General features: G+C 42.4%; 2 protein-coding genes and 1 long non-coding RNA gene across 8 annotated transcripts in view; 1 reads left to right on the top strand and 2 right to left on the bottom strand.

Moving 5' to 3' along the window:
* The window catches only part of dusp12 (dual specificity phosphatase 12), a 23,306-nt gene extending 12,101 nt beyond the window's left edge, over nucleotides 1-11,205 (bottom strand). Inside the window, exons 1-4 of the mRNA XM_020526928.2 lie at nucleotides 10,859-11,205; nucleotides 6,485-6,598; nucleotides 6,272-6,390; nucleotides 5,333-5,423 (exon numbers count right to left, since the gene is read on the bottom strand). Coding sequence (XP_020382517.2) covers nucleotides 5,333-5,423; nucleotides 6,272-6,390; nucleotides 6,485-6,598; nucleotides 10,859-11,190 — 656 coding nt within the window. The 5' untranslated portion in view covers nucleotides 11,191-11,205. The remainder of the gene's footprint in view (nucleotides 1-5,332; nucleotides 5,424-6,271; nucleotides 6,391-6,484; nucleotides 6,599-10,858) is intronic.
* Nucleotides 10,865-26,519, top strand: LOC125484255. The gene is made up of 3 exons (XR_007263097.1): nucleotides 10,865-11,179; nucleotides 21,942-23,644; nucleotides 23,750-26,519. It is a non-coding gene; the product is annotated as an uncharacterized LOC125484255 (long non-coding RNA).
* The window catches only part of LOC109927030 (P-selectin-like), a 56,050-nt gene continuing 45,530 nt past the window's right edge, over nucleotides 16,168-26,687 (bottom strand). For 3 of the 6 annotated variants that reach the window (XM_048602239.1, XM_020526927.2, XM_048602236.1), the window contains 3 exons: nucleotides 26,514-26,544; nucleotides 23,744-23,799; nucleotides 16,168-18,068 (listed from right to left, as the gene is read on the bottom strand). In XM_048602239.1, the coding sequence (XP_048458196.1) occupies nucleotides 18,055-18,068; nucleotides 23,744-23,799; nucleotides 26,514-26,544 (101 nt within the window). In that variant the 3' untranslated portion in view covers nucleotides 16,168-18,054. The remainder of the gene's footprint in view (nucleotides 18,069-23,743; nucleotides 23,800-26,513; nucleotides 26,545-26,687) is intronic. The other 3 variants (XM_048602235.1, XM_048602238.1, XM_048602240.1) reach the window with 1 other exon arrangement.

Consider the following 26,687-nt stretch of genomic DNA (forward strand, 5'->3'; position numbering starts at 1 on the left):
CTGTCGCTTTCCTACCATCTAACACGTATGATAGGTACGGCAAAATTCAACCTCATCTTTATGTGATCCAGGCCAACAGAAATGCTTTTGTATCTTAGCCTGAGTCTTCCTCACTCCTCGATGACCTCCTGCAGATAATTCATATGCTATCATCAATGCTTCCTGTCTATATACTACTGGCAAAACAATCTGGTGCACTTCCACCTGCACCAACCTGCCGCAGTCTCCATTTTCATTTTAGGATTCTATCCTTAGGATAATAACGTTTGGGAACACATTCTGATTCCTTTTCCAAGTAAGCTTCATGATATAAACCTTTTATTGTCTCATCTTTTTGTTGTCACTCCATTAATCTTTCAGAACTAAACACCTCTGCCTGATCCTCTACCTGTTCAGGTTTTTCCTTTATTATTTCATCAAACAGGGTGTCAACTAACTGGACCTCAACTCCTTCGTCTCTCTCTTTGGTTTTTCCTTCTTGCTGAAGCTTACGACTGTGGGATCTTGTTACCACACAGTCCGGAAAAATTCCAGGGTATTTTTCTATTAACTCCTCAGTTCTCTGGTTTTCCTCCGGCTTCTCCACTACAAAGGGGCATCACTACCACCTTTGATCCTGCTAAGTCGTTTCCAAGAACAAACCGTATTCCTGCAACAGGCACTCTTTCAATCACTCCCACTCTCACTTCCTCAGTCTTGACTGAATTTTCCAACCTGATCTTACACAGGGGAACACTAAATCTCTCTCCATTTATTCCACATTTTACCACTCTCTCAGGTAACATTTCAGAAGAAATGCAAATTTTTTCATCTCTTACTATTAGAGACTGACCAGTTCCCGTATCTCTCAATATTTTACCTCCTTTATCTACTCCCCCTGTTCTATCTGAGTAAACCTTATCCACACAGGTGAACTCTTTGAAAAGATCGGGTGCCATTTGACTATCCAGCCCGTGACTAGGCTGTGCACTCTCCTGCAGCTCCTTGGCTTCTCTTGGGATTTCCTTCACTACCTCAATTAATCCCATTGGTTTAGCCTCTTTTACCACATCCTTTTTCCCAGTGCCTCTCTTAAACTACCAGCACTGTGATTTTGTGTGTCCCACCTTACCACAGTGAAAACATCTGAGGTCTTTCACCTCCTTTTCACGCTCTTGGGTTTCTTTTTTCATATGTGGTAAACTGTTCCCAGTGTGATCTACTTTTTGTTTTTCATTGAAGGGACTCCCTCCTTCATAATTTCTATCCGTCATGGAATGAAATTGCTGTTGGAAGCTAGATTTCGACTTATACACTATTGCATATTCATCCGCCATCTCTCCAGTTATTCTCATTGTTTTAACTTTCTGTACCTCAACATGAGTCCTTACCATTTCTGGAAGTGAGTTTTTAAAACTCCTCCAGCAGAATAACATGTCTAGGATCCTTATATATCTTTTCTATCTTGAATGCTCTCATCCATCTATCGAAGTTGCTCTGTTTAATTCTTTCAAGCTTGATACAAGTCTGGCCTGGTTCCTTTCTTACATTACTGAACCGTCGTCTATATGCTTCTGGTACCAATTCATAGGCACTCAAAAAAGCCTGTTCTCCTCACAGCTCCTTGGACAGCGCTGTGAACACCTCACTAACCCCGCCTACCAAATTGGTCTGAATTAACCTTACCCGCACAGTCTCTGGCCAGTTCATCTGTTTAGCCAATTCCTCAAAAGAAATGAAAAAGGCTTCTACATCTTTTTCGTCGAATCTTGGTACTGTTTTGACATACTTGTATATATCCCTATCAGGTCTTTGGCTACAACAGGTCTGTTCATCATCACCCTCCTCCTCACTAAGCCTATCTGCTACCTTCATTTTAAGTTGGCTATCCTAATTAAGTTGCAACTTCCAAACTTGCAACTCTCTCTTTCTCCTTTTCTTCTCTGCCTTTTGCTGTTTGTCTTTCCTCTGCTTATAACTGTAATTCAAACTGTTTCAGTTCCCTTTGTTTATCTTTTAACATGGCTTTTCTTTCCCTTTCTTTCTCTTCTAACTCCAGTCATTTGTAATTTAATTTTTTTCTAACTCCACTGCACATGACAGTTTTCCTGGTATACCAAAATACTTGGCTAACTCCGTTATAATTTCAGCTTTCTTCTTATTCCTAGTTAAACCCAATTCTGGCCTATCTGCTAATTCTTAAAGTGTTTCTGTTTCTGTCTTTTTATACTTTCTTGGCAAATTTGGAAAGCATTTTTGACCTCCAGAACCTCTTTAGCAGTGTTATGAGACATTTCTCCACTTTTGATTTAACCAACAAGCAATCAAAATTAAAAAGATTTTCCATTTCTCACCTATGTTTTATTGAAAGATCTGGGATACTAGACCCCAAGTCTGTTTAAATCTGCTGGGACCTTTCGTACCCTAAATCTGTTCAAACTGTTCAGATCCCTCCAACTCTGTCCAGATATATCCAAATCTGAGACCCAGTCTGTCCCAACCCACCTGAATCCCGAACCCGAGCTAGCCAGATCCCAGACAAGCTCACAATGTGTTATAAAGCAGAGGTTGACCCCTACCGTGAACTAAACCAAAACACCCAAAGAGGAGCACCTTGCCCTACAATCTGTAAAAGGAGTGTGAAGAATGGCGCAACCAGCCGTTCAGCAACTTTAAGTGGTTAAATAAAATAAACACCTGACACACACTTTAGAACCAACAAGTAACAATTTGTTTATCTAACTCTAACAGTGAACAAATTAACTAAACTTTTAACAAACCGAATAAACCTCTTCTAATTACTAACTATTCCTGAATAAAACAAGATTTTAATGGTATGCTGTTCAATAAATACATGTCCCACCTATATAAAATAGAAGTAGAATTTAGTTTCTCAAAATTATAGCCAGGTTATGTATCTTCCAGAATATTCTGTGCCTTTTCTGTCAAATGTTCTGTCGGGGACACCTTCCCCGTCAATTCTTCTACCAGGAATATTAACTATGTGTGCTGTTTGTACCTTTGCTAGACCTCTACAAGGTTACCTCTCAGCCTCTGACACTCCAGTGAAAATAGCCTAAGCCTATTCAGCCTCTCCCTATAGCTCAAATCCTCCAACCCTGGCAACATCCTTGTAAATCTTTTCTGAACCCTTGCAAGTTTCACAACATCCTTCCTATAGCAGGGATGCCAGAACTGCACACATTATTTCAAAAGTGTCCTAACCAATGTCCTGTACAGTTGTAACATGACCTCCCAACTCCTATACTCAATGCACTGACCAATAAAGGCAAACATACCAAAAGCCTTCTTCACTATCTTATCTACGTGCAACTCCACTTTCAAGGAACAATGCACCTGCACTTCAAAGTCTCCTTGTTCAGCAACACTCCCCAGGGCCTAACCACTAAGTGTATAGATCTGCCTTTCCAAAATGCAGCACCTCACATTTATCTAAATTAAACTCCATCTGCCACTCCTTAGCACATTGCCCCATCCGATCAAGATCCCGTTGTACTCTGAGGTAACCTTCTTTGCATTGGAATATGACTACACAAGCTTAGAACATTTTAAGAAATAATTAAATGCTGGAATGAAGGAAGCTAGGGATTTTCTGGATTGATGAACTAAGATAGACCAAATGGTCTTCCTCCTTTGTAACTAGCTTGCTGAATACATTTGGAGGAAGCACTGAAGGCGGAAAGGGTGAAGAATGTGGTCTGGGTGGGGTCTTCAACATCTATCACCAGGCGTGGCTTAGTAGCACCTTTACTAATGAATTGGTTGAGTCCTAAAAGACAGCCTGGTGTAGCTACAGAAATACTGGCATGCCAAACAACATAAATATTAAGTGATTCCTAGATCTATGCAATTCCACAACCAATGGATCAAATTTAACCTCTGCAATCCAGGCACATCCAGTTTTGAATGATGGTGGGCAATTAATCAACTCACAGGAAGAGGCGGCTCCACAAATATCCTATTCTCAAATCGTGGAGGAGCCCAGCACATCTGTGCAAATGATACAAGTGAAGCATTTGCAACTATCTTCAGTTTAGCAGTGTCAAGTGTCTGATCGCTCTGCGTCCTCTAGAGGTCCTCAGCATCACAGATTCTAGTCTTGGCAGCTGATGTGATTCACTCCACATGATTTGAGAAACAGCTCAGGCAGCACTGGGTGCTGCAAGGGCTACGGGTCCTGACAATATTCCGGGAACAGTACCGAGGACGTGTGCTCCAGAATTTGCCGTGCCACTGGTCTAGCTATTCCAGTACAGCTACAATAATGGCATCTATCCTACGATGCTATCAAACCTGAAACTTGCCCAGGATAAATCCAACTGACCAAATACTCCTGTATCATCTACTCTCAATCATCAGTAAAGTAATCAAAGGTACCTCGCCCAGTTTGGGTTCTGCCAATCAGCTCCTAACCTCATTACAGCCTTAGTTCAAACATGGACAAAAGAGCTGAATTCCAGAAAGAAAGCAAAAGTGGCCACCCTTGACATCAAGACCATATTTGACAATACTGTGACATCAAGAAACCCTAACTAAACAAGGATCAACTGGAGTCAGGGACAAAACTCTCTGCCGAGTGGAGCTGTACTTAGCACACAACAAGGTGGTTATGGTTGTTGGAGGTTAGTCATCTCTGCTCCAAAGCAACACTGCAGGTGTTCTTTAGGGCAGTGTCTAGACCCCAACCATCATCAGCTGCTTCATCAATGACCTTCCCTCCATCAGAAGTGGGGTGTTCACCAATGACTGCACAATATTCAATACCATTCACAACTCCTCATATACAGAAGCAATCCATATCCAAATGCAGCAAGAACTGGCCAGTATCCAATACTGATACTACACACCACACAAGTACCAGTCATTGACCATTACCAAAAACAGAAAATCTCACTATCACCTCTTGACAGTCAATAGTATTCCCATTACTGAATCCCCCGCTTTCTCAGGGGTCTTAGGGGTTACTATTGACCAGAAGCTGAATGGGACTAGGCATAAAAATAAGAAGACAGCTCACTACCACTTCTCAAGAGCAACTAAGGATGGGCATGAAATAATGGTCCAATCAGCATATCCACATTCCATGAATTAAGCTGCTGTCTTATGGTTTTATAAGGTAAAGTTGGACTCATACGAAATAAAATGGACTTTGTAAATACGTACAATAAAACCCCGTCAGAACAAACACTTAAATTCTTTACAGTGTTGTACATCAACAATTTTGTTTTTAGAATTATGTTAAGTGAACTTCTCAAATCAGGCATAAGTTAGGTGTTCAGTTTCACTCAAAGAGTAAATTGAGCATCATATCATCTATTATAGTTCTGCTCACCTACACTTTCTGCACCTATAGAGGACTTCATTTGTTTTCTCTAGGCTCACAGGATCCAATGCAAACAACTCCTGAGGTAAATTCCGTAGCTCTGAATACAAAAAGGACATTCATGCAAATTATAATTAAGATATTAATAAGTAATAAGTTAGTTTATAAAACCATGGCCTTTACGACCGGGATAGCACAGAATTCAAAAATAGAACTTCTTAAAGCAAGGAATGCACAGTACCCTTATATTAGCATATATTATACTGTCTGTATAACACATATTTAAAAGTTGGAGCCTACGTTCACTCAAGATTTTAGGAACAATTTGGCAATGAAAAGATTATAGTAGTAAGATTCTAGTACAGTTCTACCTTGAAGAGTCTGAAATGACTACTTTCATTTCGTTCCATATCTTAAAATGTTATTGACGGTACAATGAATTGGACAGAAAGAGAAAAAATAGAAAGAAAAGGATAGGTAAGCCACAAGAGAAATTACATTTTAGGAATGCATTTGGATTATTTTTTAAAAAAGGAAGGCATTCATAATTTCAGATAAGGAAGGGACCAAGTATTTATAACCATGAATGAGTCTTTAAAAACATTACCTCTCGATCAAGAGAATTAACATTATAGATGTCGACTTATGGTGAAAAAGTTTGCATATAACAAAAAAGTGACGAAGTGTAAATGAAATAGCAGTCATCATGGTTAAGCACTACTGGCTGCAGACTGCTCCCACTTAGTGAGTAAATACTCTCAATTGAAACATTAGAAAAGTATAAAAGAATAATTCCTCACTCACAACTACAGCAAGACATGCTTAAGACATGGATAAGAGAGATTTAACACAGTCAATGTGGCCAATCAAAATTATGGAATGATGTGAATAGACTTTTCTTGCTGTTGCCAGCAGAACTGAATGGAAGCAACAGAAGAAGTCGATTACCAGGGTACTTGTTGATGACTTTCTGCAGTCGATATTGTTTGTAATCAGCACTTGTTAAATCCACATTACAACCCATCTTTTCATACAACTTCAGCTGCTTCACAAACTCATCATTTATCCTACAATATAGATAATAGAAACATTTTAAAAGTTATCCTATTAAAACTTGTTCAACGGTGAAAGAATTAGATAACTAAAAAGAAAGCAAATTACTTGACATCAGGTTTAATGTCCTGGAGTTTACTATATGCCTCCTCAAAGGTCAGGCCATCAATTTTCATCATGTAAGCAGTCACTATAGTTGCACTTCGACTGACTCCTGCATGACTGACATTAGAGAAAAAAAATTACAATTAATGAAATATGATAGATGACTTATACAAAGGACATTTGTTCCCAACAAAGACTACAAAATGTGCAGCAATTTGAGTCTACTCTTAATTTGGTGCATTTGATTAAAACAGAAGTAAAACCCTGAATACCCCATCATAAACAGGAAATGTTAGAAATACTCAGCAGAACATGCAACATTTTTGGATAAAATTAGGAACTGATGAGAAATGACTATCCTGAAATTTCCCTTCTTCACAGATATTTTTCCAGATCTATATAGTAATTCCAACACCTTTTTGATTTTATTTCAGGTTTCCAGCATCTGCAGCATTTTGCCATATGTTAGGCAGCCAACAGAATTTTGTCACCTGCAAACTTGGCTATAGTACATTCACTTTCCTCATCCAAGTATTAATAATATATTGTTAAAAAAAAAGTGGCCCCTGCACTGACTCCTGTGGTACTTCACTAGCCTGAAAATGCCTCCCTCATCTCAACTCTGTCTTCTATTAATTGGCCAATTCATGTCCAGGCCAGTACACTACCTCCAACAGCATGAGCTCTTATTTTAAGTAGCCTAATGTGTGGTGCCTTATCAAATGCCTTCCGAAAATCCAAATATATTACATACACTGCTTCCCCTTTATCCAACCTACTCATTTCCTCCTCAAAGAATTCCAGTAAATTTGTCAGGCATGAATTTCCCTTCATGAAGCCATGTTGATTCTGCTTGATTAAATTATGCATTTCTAAATGCTCTGCTATTACATCCTTTATAATAGATTCTGACATTTTCCCAAATAACAGACATGAAGCTAACTGGCCTATGGTTACCTATTTTTTGTCTCCTCTTTTTAAAAAAAGGTGTTACATTGGCAGTTTCCTAATTCTTTGGGACTCTTCCAGAATCTAAGGATTCCTTGAAAATCACGACCACTACATCCACGAACTCTGTAACTACTTCCGCATGGTAGACTAATTAGTAAAGTTAGATCACATAGGATTCAGGGTGAGCTTGCCATTTGGATACATAGTTGGCTTAACAGTAGGACAGAGAGTGGTGGTGGAGGGTTGCTTTTCAGTGGTGGAGGCCTGTCACCAGCGATGTTCCACAGGGATTGGTTCTGGGTCCTCTTTTGTTTGCCATTTATATGAATCATTTAGATGAGTATATAGAAGGCATGGTCAGTAAGTTTGCGGACGTCACCAAAATTGGTGGCATAGCAGACAGTGAAGGTTTTCTAAGATTACAAAGGGATCTTGATGAAATATGTCAATCGGCTGATGAATAGCAGATGGCGTTCAATCTGGATAATTGTGAGGTATTGCAATTTGGTACAACAAACAAGGGTAGAGCCTTGGATACTGTTGTAAGACAGAGGGTCCTAGCAGTTCTTTGAATTTTGTGTCACATATAAACAGGATGGTTAAAAAGGCATTTGACACGCTTGCCTTCATTGCTCAGTCCTTTGAGTATAGGATTTGGGAAGTCATGTTGAGGTTGTACACGATATTGGTGAGGCCTCTTCTGGAATACTGTGTCCAGTTCTAGTCACCCAGTTATAGGGAGGATATTATTAAGCTGGAGAGCATTCAGAAGAGATTTACTAGGATGTTGCCAGGTAAGGAAGGTTTGAGTTATAAAGAAAGGTTGGATAGGCTGAGACTATTTTCACTGGAGCATAGGATGTTGAGAAGTGATCTTATAGAAGTTTATGAAATAGTTACAGGTATAGATAGAGTTAAAGGTAGTTGTCTTTTCCCTAAGATGGGGGACTTCAAGATTGGGGACACATTTTTAAGGTGACAGGAGAGATTTAAAAAAGACACGAGCAGCAAATTTTTTTACACAGAGGTTTGGTTCGTGAGTGGAATGTACTTCTAGAGGAAGTAGTGGATGTGGGTACAACTACAATGTTTAAAAGACATTTGGATAAGTAGATGAATAGGAAAGGTTTGGAGGGATATGGGCCAGGAGCAGGCAGGTGAGACCAGGTTAGTTTGGGATTATGGTCAGCATGGACTGGTAGGACCAAAGGGTCTGCTTCTGTGCGGTATGACCCTATGATGTCCCAACCCCTACACCCAATGTTCTGACCAATGAATGTAATGCCAAACTTACCACCCTGTCTACCGGCAGCTCCACTTTCAAGGAATTGTGCACCTGGTCTCTTTGTTTGGCAATGCTTGTTGACCACAGAAGGTGCATTCATAATGTGAGCCAATAGGATTACTATCCATCCGTAAATCCTGATAGCTGTAAATACTGAGGTTCTGAAGAAGGGTTACTGGACCAAAACATTAACTCTGATTTCTCTCTACAGATGCTGCCATAGCTGTTGAGTTTGTCCAGCAATTTCTGTTTTTGTTTCTGATTTCTAGAATCCACAGTTCTTTCAGTTTTTTGTTTAGCTGTGAGTAAGAGTGGGAAGTTTTCTGGTCAGCCATCCTGCAGATGCAATGGAAAAGCATAGCAGTACTTTGCACATAAGGGTGGGTGAATTCAATGGGAGTCCTTGGCCCAACCCTTGGAAACAGGAACAAAAACAAAGTTGCTGGAAAAGCTCAGCAGGTCTGGCAGCATCTGTGAAGAAAAAAAGAGTTAACATTTTGGGTCCAGTGACTCTTCCTCAGAACTGAACAGGTACTCCTGTACATAGAACATAGAACATACTACATAGAACAGTACAGCATAGTACAGGCCCTTCGGCCCACGATGTTGTGCCAACCTATTATCCTACTAAGATCAATCTACCCTGCATACCCTACATTTTACTATCCTCCATGTGCCTATCCAAGAGTCGCTTAAAAGTCTCTAAAATATCTGACTCCACTACCACTGCCAGCAGTGCATTCCACACGCCCACCATTCTCTGTGTAAAGAACCTACCTCTGACATCTCCCCGATACCTTCCTCCAATCACCTTAAAATTATGTCCCGTCGTAATAGTCAATTCCGCCCTGGGAAAAAGTCTCTGACTATTCACTATCTATGCCTCTCATCAGCTTGCACACCTCTATCAAGTCACCTCTCATCCTTCTTCGCTTCAATGAAAAAGACCCTAGCTCCCTCAACCTTTTCTCATAAGATCTGCCCTCCAGTCCAGGCAGCATCCTGGTAAATCTCCTCTGCACCCTCTCTAAAGCTTCCACATCTATCCTATAATGAGGTGACCAGAACTGAACACAATATATTCCAACTGTGGTCTAACCAGAGTTTTAACTTGCAAGTAATATCCTCCCTAAGACATAAACAGACACAGACAGCACCTACGGAGGCAGAAACAGAGTTAACGTTTCAAGTCCAGTTTGGCTCTTCTTCATGGACACAAGCCTAACTGTTTGAAGATTTCACACAACAGCCCTCAAAGACCAATTTCAAAATTAAATGCAGAATTCTAAAAAAAAGTTAAATGCAGTTACTAATTGCAGTTCAAAGTCACACCATGGAGTTAACTCTGTGAGATATGGGGAACAGTGTGCATACTAGCAACAATGATAGCAAGCACAGCTCTGGCTCATGTCTGAGATACAGCTGATACATGAAATTCAATGGAGGATCAAACACGAAGGATAAACATCAAAAACAATTTTTTGGAGAAACTCAGCACGTTTGGCAGCATCTATGGAGAGGAAACAGTGACCTTTCACCGGATTCAAAACGTATACTGCTTTCTCTCCACAGATGCTGCCAGACATGGCTGTTTCTCCACAGACTACTAAATTTGTTGGTTTCAGATCTACAGCATCCACAGTTCTTTGTTTTATTTCAATGGTATAAGCTAATTTCCTTCCCAACATTTGCGCTGCGTTTATACGTTTGTGGAACCTAAAGTAGTTCATGCTGTGTTAGATCATGTTTCACTGGAAAACAAATGTGCTATTTCTAAAACAAAAACAGAAGTTGCTGGAGATAGCAAGAACTGCAGATGCTGGAGTCAGAGATAACACAGTGTGGAGCTGGATGAACACAGCAGGCCAGGCAGCAACAGAGGAGCAGGAAAGCTGACGTTTAGGGTCGGGAATCTTCTTCAGAAAGTTGCTGGAGCTGTGTTGTTTTTAATATTCAATATAAATTTTTAGAAGTTTTCTGCTTCGGCACATTGCCCTTTATTGGCATGTTAGTTGCTTTAACTAAGAGTTTGTTTCCGGGTATAAACCTGTCGGTACTAGCTGATAATGGGGAGTGTAAAGGGTGGCTGACAGAGATACAGGGGCAGTGTGTTTGGTGTCGATGGGAAGCAGTGCATGTACCAATGAACCAGGACAGCAGCTCCTGCTGCAGACAGCGCCTCCTGCACAAACCGCACACAATCGTCCAGAAAGCTCAGCAGGTCAGAGGCGGCATCGTCCAGCGCCCGCACAAACATCGTCTGCCGGTCGCCGAGAGGCGGCGGCTCCTTGGAGTCCACGGTCAGCACATGGGAGATACCAGAGTCCGGATCGACTGTCGCCGCATCTCCGGCCGTCCCGAGGAACAGGCCACGCCGCAGCGGGATCATGGCGGCCTGTCTGACGTTACCACGCACGGCAACTTCCGGTTGGGGGGATGGGGCCAGGCGGCGGACGGGCAATGTAAGGGTCATGTGGGTAAATGCGGGGTCACGTGGGTGAAGAGGAGGGGCTGGCCTGGGTGCACTGGGCTGTGAGGGCACCGAGAGGGTAAAGACTGCCCTAGTAGAGGACAAGGGCAGACACCCAGGGGTGGGAAGAGTGCACGCTGAGGCGCAGAGAAAAGGGACCAGGGAAGTGGAGCAGTAGCATGGTAGGCTATCAGGAAGAGAAGATGTATCAGGAATTGGGGGGTACAGTGGTGGGGAAAGATAGGGCATAAGGTGAGAAGAGGGTTCAGGGCGATCTGAGAGCATGCCACAGAGGGTATCGTGAGAGCAGAGGTACCACCAATGGAAGTAGATGCATAGGGGTGGGCATGAAAGGGCACTGGGGAAAGGGGATAAATGGAGGGGGTGAGGGGGGAAGACAGGTCATAGGAGAGTGGGTGAGTGAGAGAGCTGATGGGAGGAAAATACAGTATAAGTGGGAAGAGACATAAATAAATTTTTCTTAAACTGCTTAATTGGCCATAGAAATGTCAGTCAGTGGGGTTAAGTGCTGCACTTGTGAGATGTGAGAGAGCCATCTGCAGGAAGTGCACCCAATTGCAGCTCCTCACAGACCGCGTGGATAGGTTGGAGCAGCAATTGGATGCACGTAGGAGCATGAGAATGGCGGAAGGCGTCATAGACAGTAGTTTTAGAGATGTGGTAACACCCAAGATGCAGGCAGATAGATGGGTGACCAATAGAAGGGGCAGACAGCCAGTGCAGGAATCCCCTGTGGTCATCCCCCTCTCTAACAAGAATACCATTTTGGATACTGTTGGAGAGGAATGACCTATCAGGGGATAACAGCAGTAGCAGCCAGACTGGTGGCACCACAGCCGGCTCTGTTCTTAAGAAGGGAAGGACAAAGAGCACTAGAGCAGTAGTTATAGGGGACTCTATAGTTAGGGATACAGATAGGCACTTCTGTAAAAGAGACTCCAGGATGGTATGTTGCCTCTCTGGTGCCAGGGTCCAGGATGTCTCTGAACAGACAGAAAGCATTCTGAAGGAAGAGGGTGAACAGCCAGAGGTCGTGGTACATATTGGTACTGACGACATGGGTAGGATGTGTGACGAGATCCTGCAGCAGCAGTTCAGGGAGTTAGGTAGAAAGTTAAAAAGCAGGACCTCCAAGGTTGTAATCTCCGGATTACTCCCTGTGTCAGGTGCCAGTGAGGCTAGAAATAGGAAGATAGTACAGCTCAACACTTGGCTAAACAGATGGTGTAGGAAGGAGGGTTTCAGATATCTGGACCATTGGGATCTCTTCCGGGGCTGGTGGGACCTGTACAAGAAGGACGGGTTGCAATAAAAAAAAACTGGAAGGGCACGAAAATTCTGGCTGGGAGGTTTGCTGGTGTCACAGGAGGATTTAAACTAGCTTGGCAGGGGTGGGTGGGAAGCAAAGCAAAGGTGAATTGACTGAAAGGGAACTAGAGAATAGGGCCAGTAAGAGGTAGAGCTGGCAGGGTGTGGATGCTGATCAAAGTGGGTCTGGTGGGCTGTAGTGCCTCTGTTTCAATGTGAGAAGTGTAACAGGTATGGCAGATAAATTTAGAACTTGGATTGGTACTTGGAACTATGATGTTGTTGCTATGACAGAGACTTGGTTAAGGGAGGGACAAAAACAAAGTTGCTGGAAAAGCTCAGCAGGTCTGGCAGCATCTGTGAAGGAAAAAACAGAGTTCATGTTTCGGGTCCGGTGACCCTTCCTCAGAACTGTTGGTGGCTGGGAAAACGTCAAGTTTATAAGCTGATTCAGAGATAGTAGGAACTGCAGATGCTGGAGAATCTGAGATAACAAGGTGTAGAGCTGGATGAACACAGCAGGCCAAGCAGCATCAGAGGAGCAGGAAAGCTGACGTTTCGGGTCTGGAGTTTATAAGCTGATGTTTTTCCAGCCACCACCAGTTCTGAGGAAGGGTCACTGGACCTGAAACGTTAACTCTGTTTTTTCCTTCACAGATACTGCCAGACCTGCTGAGCTTTTCCAGCAACTTTGTTTTTGTTCCTGATTTACAGCAGCTGCAGTTCTTTCAGTTTTTACTTGGTTAAGGGAGGGACAGAATTGGCGACTTAATATTCCAGGATACAGATGCTTCAGGTGGGATAGATAGATAAAAGGGGTGAGGAGTTGCACTATTTGTTAAGGAGAATATCACAGCTGTACTGCGGGAGGACACCTTGGATGGCTCATACAGTGAGGCAGTATGCGTACAGCTCAGGATCAGGAAGGGTGCAATCACAATGTTTGGGGTTTACTATAGGCTTCCCAACAGCCAGTGGGAGATAGAAGAACAGATATGTAGGCAGATTTTAGCAAGATGTAAAAGTAACAGGGTTGTTGTCGCGGGTAATTTTAACTTGCCATATATTTTGACAGAGACTCACTTGGTGCTTGGGGCACAGATGGGGCAGAGTTTGTGAGGAACATCCAGGAGGGCTTCTTGAAACAAACAGTATGTAAATAGTCCAACTGGGAAAGGGGCCATGCTGGACCTAGTATTGAGGAATGAACCTGGCCAGGTGGTCGACGTAGGGGAGCAGCTTGGGAACAGTGATCACAATGCAGTAAGCTTTAAGGTACTGATGGATAAAGATAAGTGTAATTGTCAGGTGAAGGTGCTAAATTGGGGGAAGGCTAATTTCAACAATATTAGGCAGGAATTGAAGAATGTAGATTGGAGGTAGATGCTTGAGGACAAATCAACATCTGGTATGTGGGAGGCTTTCAAGTGTAAGTTGCTGGGAACTCAGGACCGGCACGTTCCTGTAAGGAATGAAGGATAAGTATGGCAAGTTTCGGGAACCTTGGATAATGAGAGATATTGTGAGCCTAATCAAAAAGAAAAAGGAAGCATTTATGAAGGCTAGGATGCTGGGAACACACGAAGCAAGGGTAGAATACAAGGAAAGTCAAAAGAAACTTAAGCAAGAAGTCAGGAGGGCTAAAAGGGGTCATGAAAAGTCATTGGCCATGAGGGAGATCAAGGAAAATTCTGGAGGCTTTTTATCCATATATAAAGAGCAAGAGGGTAGCCAGGTAGAGGGTTGGCCCAATCAAGGACAGGGAAGGGAATTTATGTGTGGAGCCAGAGGAAATGGGCAAAGTATTAAATGAGTACTTTGCGTCACTGCAGAAAAGTACTTGGTGGATGATGAGTCTGGGGAAGGCTGTGTAGATAGTTTGGGTCCTGTTGAGATCAAAAGGGAGGAGGTATTTGGGGTCTTGAAAATTATTAAGGTAGACAAGTCCCCAGGGCCTGAGGGGATATACCCCAGAATACTGAGATGCAAGTGAGGAAATTGCTGAGGCCTTAAGAGAAATCTTTGTATCCATCTGGCCAGAGGATTGGAGAATAGCCAAAGTTGTTCCTTTGTTTAAGAAGGTTGGCAAGGATAATCCAGCTAATTACAGGCCAGTGAGCCTTATGTCAGTGGTAGGGAAATTATTGGAGAGGATTCTTTGAAACAGGATTTATTCCCACTTGGAAATAAGTGGTCATATTAGCAAGAGGCAGCATGGTTTTGTGAGGGGGAGGTCGTGTCTCACTACTTGATCGTCACTTCCTCAAAAAACACAAAGATGATTAATGAGGGTAAGGCAGTGGATGTTGTCTACATGGACCTCAGTAAGGTGTTTGACAAGGTCCCTCATGGCAGGCTGATACAGAAGATAAAGTCGCACGGGGTCAGAGGTGAGCTTGCAAGATGGATAAAAAAACTGGCTCGGTAATAGAAGACAGAGGGTTGCGTTTCTAACGGAGGGCTGTGACTAGTGGTATTCCTCGCGGATCAGTGTTGGGACCTTTGCTTTAAGTAATATAAATAAATGATTTGGAGGAAAATGTAACTGGTTTAATTAGTAAGTTTGAGTATGACACAAAGGTTGGTTGAATTGTGGATAGCGATGAGGACCGTCAGAGGATACAGCTGGATATAGATCGGTTGGTGACTTGGGCAGAGAGATGGCAGATAGAGTTTAATTTGGAAAAATGTGTTGTAATGCATTTTGGAAGGTCTAATTCAGATGGAAAATATACGGTAAATGGCAGACCTGTTAGGAGTACTGATAGGCAGAGGGATCTGGGTGTACAGGTACATGGGTCACTGAAAGTGGCAACGCAGGTGGAAAAGGTAGTCAACAAAGCATACGGTATGCTTGCCTTCATCGGCCAGGGCATTGAGTTTAAAAATTGGCAGGGAATGTTGCAGCTTTATAGAACCTTAGTTAGGTGACATTTGAAATATTGTGTTCAGTTCTGGTTGCCACATTATTAGAAGGATGTGGTGGCTTTGGAGAGGGTACAGAAAATACTTACCAGGATGTTCCCTGGTATGGTGGGCATTAGCTATGAGGAGAGGTTGGAGAAACTTGGGTTGTTCTCACTGGAACGATGGAGGTTGAGGGGTGACCTGATAGAGGTCTACAAGATTTTGAAGGGCGTGGACAGACTGGACAGTCAGAAGCTTTTTCCCAGGGTGGAAGAGTCAGTTACTAGGGGGCATAGGTTTAAGCTGCGAGGGGCAATGTTTCAAGGTGATGTATGAGGCAAGCTTTTTACACAGAGGGTGGTGGGTGTCTGGAACTCGCTGCCAGGGGAGATAGTGGAAGCAGATACTATAGTGACTTTGAAGGGGCGTCTTGACAAATACATGAATAGGATGGGAATAGAGGGATCTGATCCACGGAAGGGTAGGGGGTTTTAGCATGTCGGTGCAGGCTTGGAGGGCTGAAGGGCCTGTTCCTGTGCTGTAATTTTCTTTGTTCTTTGGTATGGAAGAGAGGCACTAGAGGTGAAATTGAGGGCACAAAGGGAAACAGGTTTAGGAGAGGGCATGGGAGATTAAAGGAACAGGGGGAATAGTGGTGGACAAGATACTAGTTGAGGGGGTGGGAAGGTAGTGGTGTGTTGTGTGAGGAGAACACTAGAAATCAAGCTTAATTACTCAGCAAGATGGACCAAAATGGTATATATTTTATTTAGTCACCAAAATGGTCAATTTCTTTCTCTTTATTACTGGCAACTAGAACAAAAGAGACTTTCAGCAAGCTTTTCAATAAATTCAAAAAATAACATTTATTACAGGCAAATATATTCTTCAAACAAGTGACAAAATGCTTATCAATTAAGCTACAATGTGAATTAAATACTATGTGTTGTCTTATAATGACATCTGAATACAAACTATCACAAGCCCCTCATTCGATCACTGGTTTGTTATCAGGCCCGGGTGTCCACTATACTGCCTCTGGCATGACACCAGTGATAAGTAAACTCTTACTGTATGGGCCAACTGGCTTCTTTTGTCAAACATCCAGTGATACAATGACTGATTATGTCACAAAATTATTGCTATGTGTTATATTCATCCATCAGTCCTGAACCTTTCCTTCACACAAATGCACACAACAGCCCCAGTGGTCAATATAGATTTTGGCTCAAGTATACTTCTATCAGTGTGTGTTGCAAATAATCAAAACGTGTTATTTACTGAACTAACTTGAAATAATTGCGTATTCCAACATCATTGATTTATTGAATACTAGGAGTTGACATAATGAAGGGCTTTGGTTGTAACTGAATGTGTAGCTGGAGCACTATCTGAATCTTGCCTAGCATTTTATTGAACTCTTGCCTGCATCAATTGCTTTGGTAAGCTAATAATGATACTTTTTTTGAACTGTACTTTGTAATATTGTAAGTGTCGTGCAGTGGAATGTCTGTTTACATTGAAGTTTATTGATCAAATAAGCCATGAAAAGAGAAAGGATTGGTTGCCTGGCTGTTTGGGTTTTTTGGAATGGCAATGGGTCCTTAAATGCACCATTAATTGACTGTTATTGATCAATAGAATAACAAGATTCTACTATTTGCTGCATTTACATTAAACATCTTAATGTGTGTTTTGTTCAGGAAGCATGAAACCATGGATTCTATGACAGTGGTTCAACTCCTTCAACTCTACTAAAAAAAAATCTCTCAAGTGAAGTAATAGCTTGGGCAATATAACTAGGTCATCTGGTTAACTATTGAAATATGCATAAATCATTTTTAAAATGCCCTTTGCTTAGAGCTTCAGTCCACCTTATAGATGACATTATCTGGACAACCTGTGGGAGGGATAAGGCCTGCAAATCCATGATCAAAGAACTGCATGAATAACTCTGTCTTGATGACAGAGAGGTGACAGTGGAGATGCTGAAGGACAGAGTTGCAGGGGACATGGACACGATGGCTGAAGAATGTGTTCAAGCAGAGGAGGTTGGCAATGAGAAATAGTCCAGTGATAGAGGGACATACACAGAGGAAGTAACTGGAATTAAGGAGGGACATAATCACAGAGGAGAAATGTGATTAAATTGACTCCCACGACAAAATACTCCAGTGGATCTTAACAAAGACGGGGGAAATGAGGATGTAGGCTACTGTGAGCAACATCTCTGGTAATAAATTGTAGCTCAATGATAAAAGGTGGTTCAGGAATAATTGATGTATCAGATTAAGATTCCAACAGGAATGAAGGAGATTTAGGCAGTGTTACAGAAGTGAAAGAAAGTGGTCAGGTGTAAGGGAGAAAGCAGAGCTCAGGGTCTAACAGAATGCGAAGATATTGCATTTTTGGTCTTAATCTTAAATTAGACAGATTGATGGAAAAGTAGCCGGTTATCCACAGTTGTTTGACAGAACTGAAGGAGGAAGTTGTCTTGTTGAGGCTTTAATGTTGAAGAAGACGGTAATATCCTTGGGATGCAATGAAGGAAGCATGCTTGACGTGGAATAACACCAATCATTTGTCAGATGTCTTTTTTGCCTTTGTGCATTTGTACCGATGGCATTTGTCCTATTCAATGGATCCTGTTAACAAAAGAAGATTTACCACAATCATGCTCAGATTTCCAACCTTCTTAAATTAATCCTGATTCATTCACTCCTCATAGGGATTCACCTCTGTCTACTCCACAGTAAGATATACTAACAAGTCAGGACATAAATATCCCATTGCTGTCAAAAAACTGAAAAACATTTTTCATGTACAAGAATAGATATTTTTGATCTGCAATATAACTGGTATACATGATTTGTTCATCTCCCACAGGGTAGAACAGATGAACAAATAATGACATCTCCCCACCCTGTTCATACACATTAGCGATGCCCAGATCCCATGAAAATTAAAAAGTTGTGGGGAAGGCTTTGAATTCCTATTAAGATAGTCATTCAGCTAACTGAGTTAATTACTTGGATGAGTGTAGGTCCAACTACAGAAACATCTTGACACCAGGACAAAGCAGCCTGGTTGATTGGCACTACATCCACAAACATGCACTCCCTCCACCACTCAGTAGCAGCAGTGTGTATCATCCATGAGATGCCCTGCAGAAATTCACCAAAGATCCTTAAACAACACCTTCCAAACCCATGATCACGTCTATCTCAAAGGATAAGGACAGCAGATACACGGGAACACCACCATCTGCAGTCACCAATCCTACACTTTTTCACCAAGACATTGTCAGTGCATGAAGGGCAGCATTATCATCCAGAAGCATACTCTACGTGGATCAAAGATGTGCCATGATGGTTCCAATGAGGCTGGCACATGTCAGATGCCATTGTCCAAGGATGTGAGGTACAGGTGGCCAAGATATCAGTGCCAGGTGTTCAAGATAGAGGTCCAGAGGAGCAAGCAATATGCTGAAGTCACCAGGTATCCACTCTGACTTTCATGAATGGAATTCATAGCATCTAATTTCTATCCATCCCATTGGTGTGATAGGGAGCTACATATTTATGAGGTGAGATTAATGAGGGTCATAACGAGCAATAATCCCAGTTGATAGGCAGTCTAGCACTTCCTAGTGAGAAAATCATCTCAATGCCTGGAACTCTGTTAGAAAATGCTAGCGGTTGCACCTAAGATTGAGTTGGGCTTCACTCAACTTCTCAGATTTCTTGGCATATCCAACATCATTCAGGGCCCTATAAGGCCCCATGCCTTTGAGAGAACGAATATATGTCAGTCCTGATAACAGGTTACTGGAATCAGAATAGTACAGAAGAATCACAGGATGTCAACATCTGCCATGGCCTATTGGTAGGACCCTTAACACTGAGTCAGCAATTTGTGGGGTTAAGTCCCACACCAAGACCTGAGCCCCAAAAATCCAGGCTGATACTTCTGTGTAATGCTGAGGGAATTTTGCACTGTCGGAGTTGCCATCATTTGGATAAGACATTAAACTATGATCCTACCTGTCTTCTACAGTGGATGTAAAAGATCTAATGGCAGTATTTTTAAGAGGATCAAGGATGTTACCTCCAAAACTCTGATCAGTATTTTACCCATGAATCAACATCACAAAAGCAGATTGCTCATTATCAGAATTTGCTGTGCATAGATTAGCTGATGCATTTCCTACCTTACTACAGTAACTACATTTGAAAAGTACTTTAACTGTAAAGTACTTTGAAACATCTGTGACAGGAGGTGAGTGTAATCCTAAATCAGTACTTTGCATTGGTATTCACCCAGGAGAAGGACATGGAGGATAGTGAGATTTGTTTGGAGCATGCTAATATACCAGGGCATTTTGAGATCAAAAAAGAAGTGGTGTTGGGTCTCTTGAAGGGCATTAAGGTGGATAAGTCCCCAGGGCCCAATGGTATTTACCCCAGGTTATTGAGAGAGGCAGCGGAGGATAATTGCTGGGGCCTTGACCAAGATCTTTGTGTCCTTGTTAGCCACTGGAGAGGTCCCAGAGGATTGGAGAGTAGTTTATGTTGTTCCTCTGTTCAAGAAAGGAAATAGGGTTAATCCAGGAAACTATAGATCAGCGAGTCTCACATCAGTAGTTGGGAAACTGTTGGAGAGGATTTTTTAGGGATAGGATTTATGCGCATTTGGAAAAGCATGGCCTAATTAGGGTCAGTCAGCAAAGCTTTGTGTGCAGCAGGTCATGTCTTACTAACTTGATTGAATTTTTCGAGGAAGTGCCAAAGGTGATCGATGGGGGTAGAGCAGTGGATATTGTCTGCATGGATTTTAGTAAGACTTTTGACAAAGTACCTGATGGTAGGCTCATCCAGAAGATTAAGATGCAGGGGATCCATCCTGACTTGGCCATGTGGATTCAGGATTGGCTTGCCCATAGAAAGTAGAGGGTAGTGGTGGAAGAGTGTTTTTCTGGCTGGAGGTCTGTGACTAAGTGGTGTCCGTAGGGATCCATACTGGGACCTCTGCTGTTTGTGATATATACAAATGACTTGGATGAAAATGCAGATGGGTGGAGTTGTGGATAGTGTAGAAGGTTGTCAGAGGATACAGCAGGATATAGATCAGTTGCAGATATGGGCAAAGAAATGGCAGATGGAGTTTAATCTGGGCAAGTATGAGGTGTGCACTTTGGGAGAACAAATGTTAAGAAAATGTGTACAGATAATGGCAGGGCCCTGAACAGCATTGATGTACAGAGTGATCTTGGGGTTCAAGTCCATAGCAAGTGGCCACACAAGTAGATAGTGTTGTAAAGAAGGCATGGCATTTATTAGTTAGGGAATTGAGTAAAAGAGTCAGGATGTCATGTTGCAGCTTTATAAGATCTTGGTTAGGCTACACTTAGAGTATTGTGTCCATTCTGGTTGCCACATTACAGGAAGGATGTGGAGGCTTTGGAGAGGGTGCAGAAGAGGTTTACCAGGATGCTGCCCAGATTAGAGGGCATGAGCTATAAGGAGAGGCTAGAAAAACTTGAGTTGTTTTCTCTGGAGTAGCAGAGGTTGAATGGAGACTTGATAGAAGTCTATAAAATGATGAGATGCATAGATAGGGTTGATAGTCAGAATCTTTTTCCCAGAGTTGAAATGTCTAATACTAGAGGGGCATGTATTTAAGGTGTGAGGGGGAAAGTAAAGCAAAGCTATATTAGGCACTAGAATTTGGTTTGTTTAGTTTTCTGGCATGTGCATCATGTTTCCTGATCTGCCCGTATCCATTGAGGCAGAGATAGGCAACACCGAAATTTTGTGTAGTCCCCTCACTTACTGATTTGGCTTTGAGCCAAGCTGGTTCAATGCTACTCTCAGCCTTGCTGCTTATCAGGGATCTGAGCGGCTGGTTTCAAATGGCATAGCCATCCTTCTGTTCCTAAAGGCAGTCTGTCACTCATAAAAGGAAAATGCACCGAATTACTGCTGCTAGAAATACCCCTGCAGTAGTGAACTAGGAAAATAGAACATGAGGGTGGTGAGTGGACTCCAGCGTCAATAAATCTGTGCTGTAGGCCTTAGTGGTGGAGATGAACAGGCTGAAAGACATCATCACAAACATAGGATCAGGAGGCCGTCAATGGCCACTCTCAGAATGTGTAAGGAGGTGGTGGCCAGGGAGGCCAATACCAATGTCTAGAGTACAGAACCTGGCAGCTGTGCCATAAGGAATCTAATGACCTTACGCTAGTGGTCAAGTTCAAACAATTCATCTACATGTGATATCTTCTGCCTAACACACCACCAGCCTCTCACATTGATGAACGATTCAAAACTTCATCTCTCCACAGTCCTCAATACTCTAGGCTAACACCTAGATACCACACTTTCACTTGTTGCTGTAATGCCAACCTCGCACCTAACTCCTGGTGCTTCAACAGATTCTAGCTATTCAGTTGTGGAAGGTGGATTACCCAACCAAAGTGCATTACTATCCATTGATATCCTTCTGCTTTCTTACAGGTCACAAAGTAGAAAGAAGCAGAGCAGAAAGTTCCCTGTATCATGGGGCTAACGGTGACAAAAGGTTCGCCATCCCTTATTGCTGAGAACATATGCCCCTTTACAACTCCAAGCTCACCTTCATCTGCCCCGGACCTGGCAATGACAGTCACCACGGAATTCATGCCTTCTACTCCACCTCACCTTTTCCCTTTTCTGATTTTCTGCTTTTACAAGAAGAATTGCTGCCTGTCCAGGCACAACAGCCCCAGGAGGAGAGACAGAGAGAGCAACTCCACTTCACTGATGAAGAGGCCCAATCACTTGATATAACATTCACAGCCACCAGCTCAGATACTTGTACTGAGCATATCTCTAGGGCTAGCATGGAGTTGTGATCTGCACTTGGTGGGTCTCCAGGGCTTCTGTCACACGAAGGAAATGGATGGTCTGTGTGCCAGTTCGCTGGAAGGTGAGATTGCAGACATGTTTTGCTAAAGAGAACCCAGATGAGAACTTCAGTGGAGCTACAGACAAGAGACAGCTGATGGGTATGCACAGATGTAGGGGATACTGATATTGTGTGGCTCATATTTGGAGGTTCGGCATCATACCATCTGGTAGAGATAGCAAGAACTGCAGATGCTAGAGTCAGAGATAACAAAGTGTGGAGCTGGAGGAACACAGCAGGCCAAGCAGCTTCAGAGGAACAGGAAAGCTGACGCACCTGGTAGACTGTTTGACAATGTAGTAGCACCAGATCAGTTCCTTCTGTGGCGATAGAAGTGCATTGCCCCACACTAAGAGGACATTTGGCTTCTACCATGTTGTGTGCAATGGCATTATAGATCTGAATTTCATGTCCCATTATACTACCCTTGAATTTCTGAGGCTTCTCCTTGATAGCCACTCCTGACCTAAAACTATATCCCGTATGTAAACACCTGCTCCGGTGAGGAAATACAAGATATTGCTCTTTCTGGAAGATGCAGGGTGAGGCATTCTGGCATTCTAGCATTCTCAACACTGGATGTTCGATGACCATCAATGAGATGCCCAAACACAGGGCACTCTGTTAAAACACAGCCTACACTGGGCCCTGGGCTGGGACATTCCTCCAAATGTGTCAGTTCTGGCTCAGAGTTCGTAGCTCTTTTGCCAGTGAATCACAAGGTTCTGGGTTCATGTCCCAGTCCATGGCCATGTACTTAAAAAAACCTGAGCTAATATTTCAGTGCAGTAGTGAAGCAGCATTGTTTTGTCAGAGGTGACACCTCTCAAGCAAGACATTAAACTGAGGTCCAGCTCGAAGAAGAGCGAGAGAGTTATCCACAGTGTCTGGTCAATAATTAACTATCAAGTAACATCACAAAACTGATTCTCAGATCATTATTACATTGTTAACCACATCTAATTGATTAAAAAAAAGTTAGCAGCAATTAGATGTTAGTCTGTGATGCCAAATGACCAAAGTAGAGGAAAGATGCAAGGACTCTTGGAACAATATAAAAGTAATAAGCCTACTGAGTTTTGGTCTTCATCCGTCAGGATCTTTCAGCTATGGAGTATGTTGGCTGCTGCTGAAGTGCACTGACCAGAAAGTCACTGGAGCCTGCAGCAGAATTCCAGTTTGCACCTCTGGTTCCCAACGCAGGTAATAGACAGCCATCAACACCTAGAGAACTATATTCCAAAACAACACTGTTTTTTTGAAAACTAAAAAGGTACTCTTCCTCAATAAATTTCAGAAAGTTTCTCTAAGATTGTTACAAACTAGATTCTTCTCATACAGTACAATATGTTAATGAGATTTGTAATCTTGCCTTCAGGAGAATTGTCGAACACTGGATTCTCAAACGTACCTTCTAAGCCTTCAGTACTGGAAAAAGACAAATCAGAATAATTTAATAGTAACTGACCTTGCAGAGTGTTTTTCATAGACATTGTTCAAAAACAAAATTGGAATTAAGTTTATTGCAACAATCTACATTTCTGAACACACGTGGACTCAGCTTCTTAGACAATGACCAGCTTCACATCTTCAATTAACAGTTTAAATGTTTATGGTGCAAATGTTACAGGTTTTCATTATCAGCGGTATTCTCTGAGGTGTGGTGATGCCTGGTAATAGATGGACGGAATGCACACTCGTTGCTGAATTTTACACAGGAGGGGATGGACCTGCTCACTAACTGAAAAATCAAACACAAACTCATTTCTGTCAGCCCTAGAAACATAGCTCAGAAGTTAATTTTCTGATGTCGTGACTTTTGCCCCAACAAGGGAGAAAACAATCAAGCTGATGGCCGGCAACTCCATATCCCCAACAGCACCACTAGGAGCAGTGGATTCTGCTGGGACTGCAGTTACGCTTCAATATCACAGGAATGTCACTGGAAACCAGGTTAAAGGCATGTGAAGCAGCTTCTCTGGGGCCAGTCAGACAGGCTATCATAAGGTGGGGTGGAGGTCAGTGGGCAGGAAGCAGTGATGGGAGATCAACACCTACCACATTGCTGGTAAATACCACTGGTATTATGTAGGTGATGAGCTTGATGCTGTGCTGCCATCCCCATTGCTGCCCACTCCCTCACCATCTCATCTGACTTTAGAGCTCTCTTGCCTCCCGCCTGCCCTCCAGGCTGGAAAAGTCCAATGTGTGTTTGTATAAGTGCTAGCAGATCTCCAGTGCCATCGATCATTGTGAGCTATGATATATTTTGTTCATCCTAAGTAATGCATGATGGTTACTTTCCTTTGCCTTTGCAATGAACAATTTATCATTCTCAATGGTTCCAACCTGAACTCAATTCTCATTACGCTATCTGCTCTGAATTCAGAATCTTGCTGCCTACTTTAAATCTCTCCTTCCTTACATCACATAGACATGTTCAAGGCCATCCAATCAATCTATTTGTCTTCCATTCAATATCTGCAAAGACAGACTCTACTACTTCACTTTCTGTCTTTGTCAGGGTATCAGCAGATCATCTAAATCAATATAACCTGGAAATAAAACAAAGCTTAAAATGTTTACTGGGGACCAAAGTGTACAGAGAGTCCGTACTTTGTCTATTTTCTTCAAAGCTTGTGTTCAAAGCCAGTCTGTAGGTTTGGGATGACATTCTCCACTTTATTTGCTCTACATTATTATCCCTGAGATTTTGGTAGAAGGTAAGGTACAGACATGGATAGAGGATTGGCTTACTGGCAGAGGGCTGAAAATAGGGATAAAGAGGTCTTTTCGAGGATGTCAGCCGGTGACTAGTGGAGTTCCGCAGGGGTCAGTGTTGGGACCACACTATTCACATTATACATTAAGGAGGACATTGTTGCTAAGTTTGCAGATGACACAAAGGTAAGTGGAGGGACAGGTAGTGTTGAGGAAGCAGAGAGGCTGCAAAAGGACTTGGACATTATAGGCCAGTGGGCAAAGAAGTGGCAGATTGAGTACAATGTGGGAAAGTGTGAGGTTATACATTTTGGTAGGAAGGAAAAAAGGCATAGACTATTTTCTAAATGGGGAAAGGCTTCAGAAAGCTGAAGCGCAACATGACTTGGGAGTCCTAGTTTAGGATTCTAAGGTTAACATGCAGGTTCAGTTAGCAGTAAGAAAGGTAAATGCAATACTAGCATTCATTTCAAGAGGGCTAGAATACAAGAGCAAGGATGTATTGCTGAGGCTGTATAAGGCTGTACTCAGACTGGAATATTGTGAGCAGTTTGGGTCCTGTATCTAAGGAAATATATGCTGGCATTGAAGGAAGTTTACAAGAATGATCTCGGGGATGAAGGGCTTGTCATGGGAGTGGTTCAGCACTCTGGGTCTGTACTTGATGTTTAAAAGGATGGGGGCATAGGGGTATCTCATTGAAGCTAACAGAAATACTGAGACTCCTGGACAGAGTGGATGTGGAGAAGATGTTTCCACTAGCAGGAGACACTAGAACCCGGGAGCACAGCCTCAAAGTGCAGGGATGACCCTTTACAACTGAGATGAGAAGGAATTTCTTCAGCCGGAGGGTGGTGACCCTGTGGAACTCATTGCCGCAGAGTACTATGGAGGCCAAGTCAATGAGTGTCTTTAAGACAGAGTTGGACAGCTTCTTAAGAAGATCAGGGATTACAGGGAGAAGGGAGGAGAATGGGATTGAGAAACATCAGCCATGATCAAATGGTGCAGCAGAATTAATGGGCTGAATGGCCTAATTCTGTTCCTTTACCTTATGGTCTATGGTCTAAGACACTAGTAAACCAAATGTTTTTTCATATGACAATTGACAGTGATATCATCATATCAGATGACATTAATGGCACTTTTCCTAAGGAAAAACTGTATGGATAATTTATATGGGTGAGGTATTATACTGGTAAAGTAAGTAGTGCTCTTCCAAAGCTAGAGAGAGGGCGTTTTTTTTTAGGGACTGTAGAAGAAGCTGTACATTGAAGCCACTATACAGTACGCATCAAGGGTACCTGGCACTGACAATGGCCAAATGAAATGAAGAATCATTTAATTTCTCAGATCACCATTCCCACTTTGTACAGCAGAAAAATAAATCTTTTTCAAAATGTAAAATAAATTGAAGCTACCTGTCAGAGTTGAGCTTTGTTGTATCATATTCTGAAAACAATTGAAACAAAATAGGATATTAACACTTGTACCTTAAAAAGCTTAAGTTTTAAAACTTTCAGACTTGAACTAGTAAAACATGATGAGTGATTTCAGCTAGGCAGGAGTAGGAAAGCTATCCTGGGCCTGTGTTT

The sequence above is a fragment of the Rhincodon typus genome, chromosome 10 (assembly GCF_021869965.1).
Source record: "Rhincodon typus isolate 14 chromosome 10, sRhiTyp1.1, whole genome shotgun sequence".
Lineage (NCBI taxonomy): Eukaryota > Metazoa > Chordata > Chondrichthyes > Orectolobiformes > Rhincodontidae > Rhincodon > Rhincodon typus.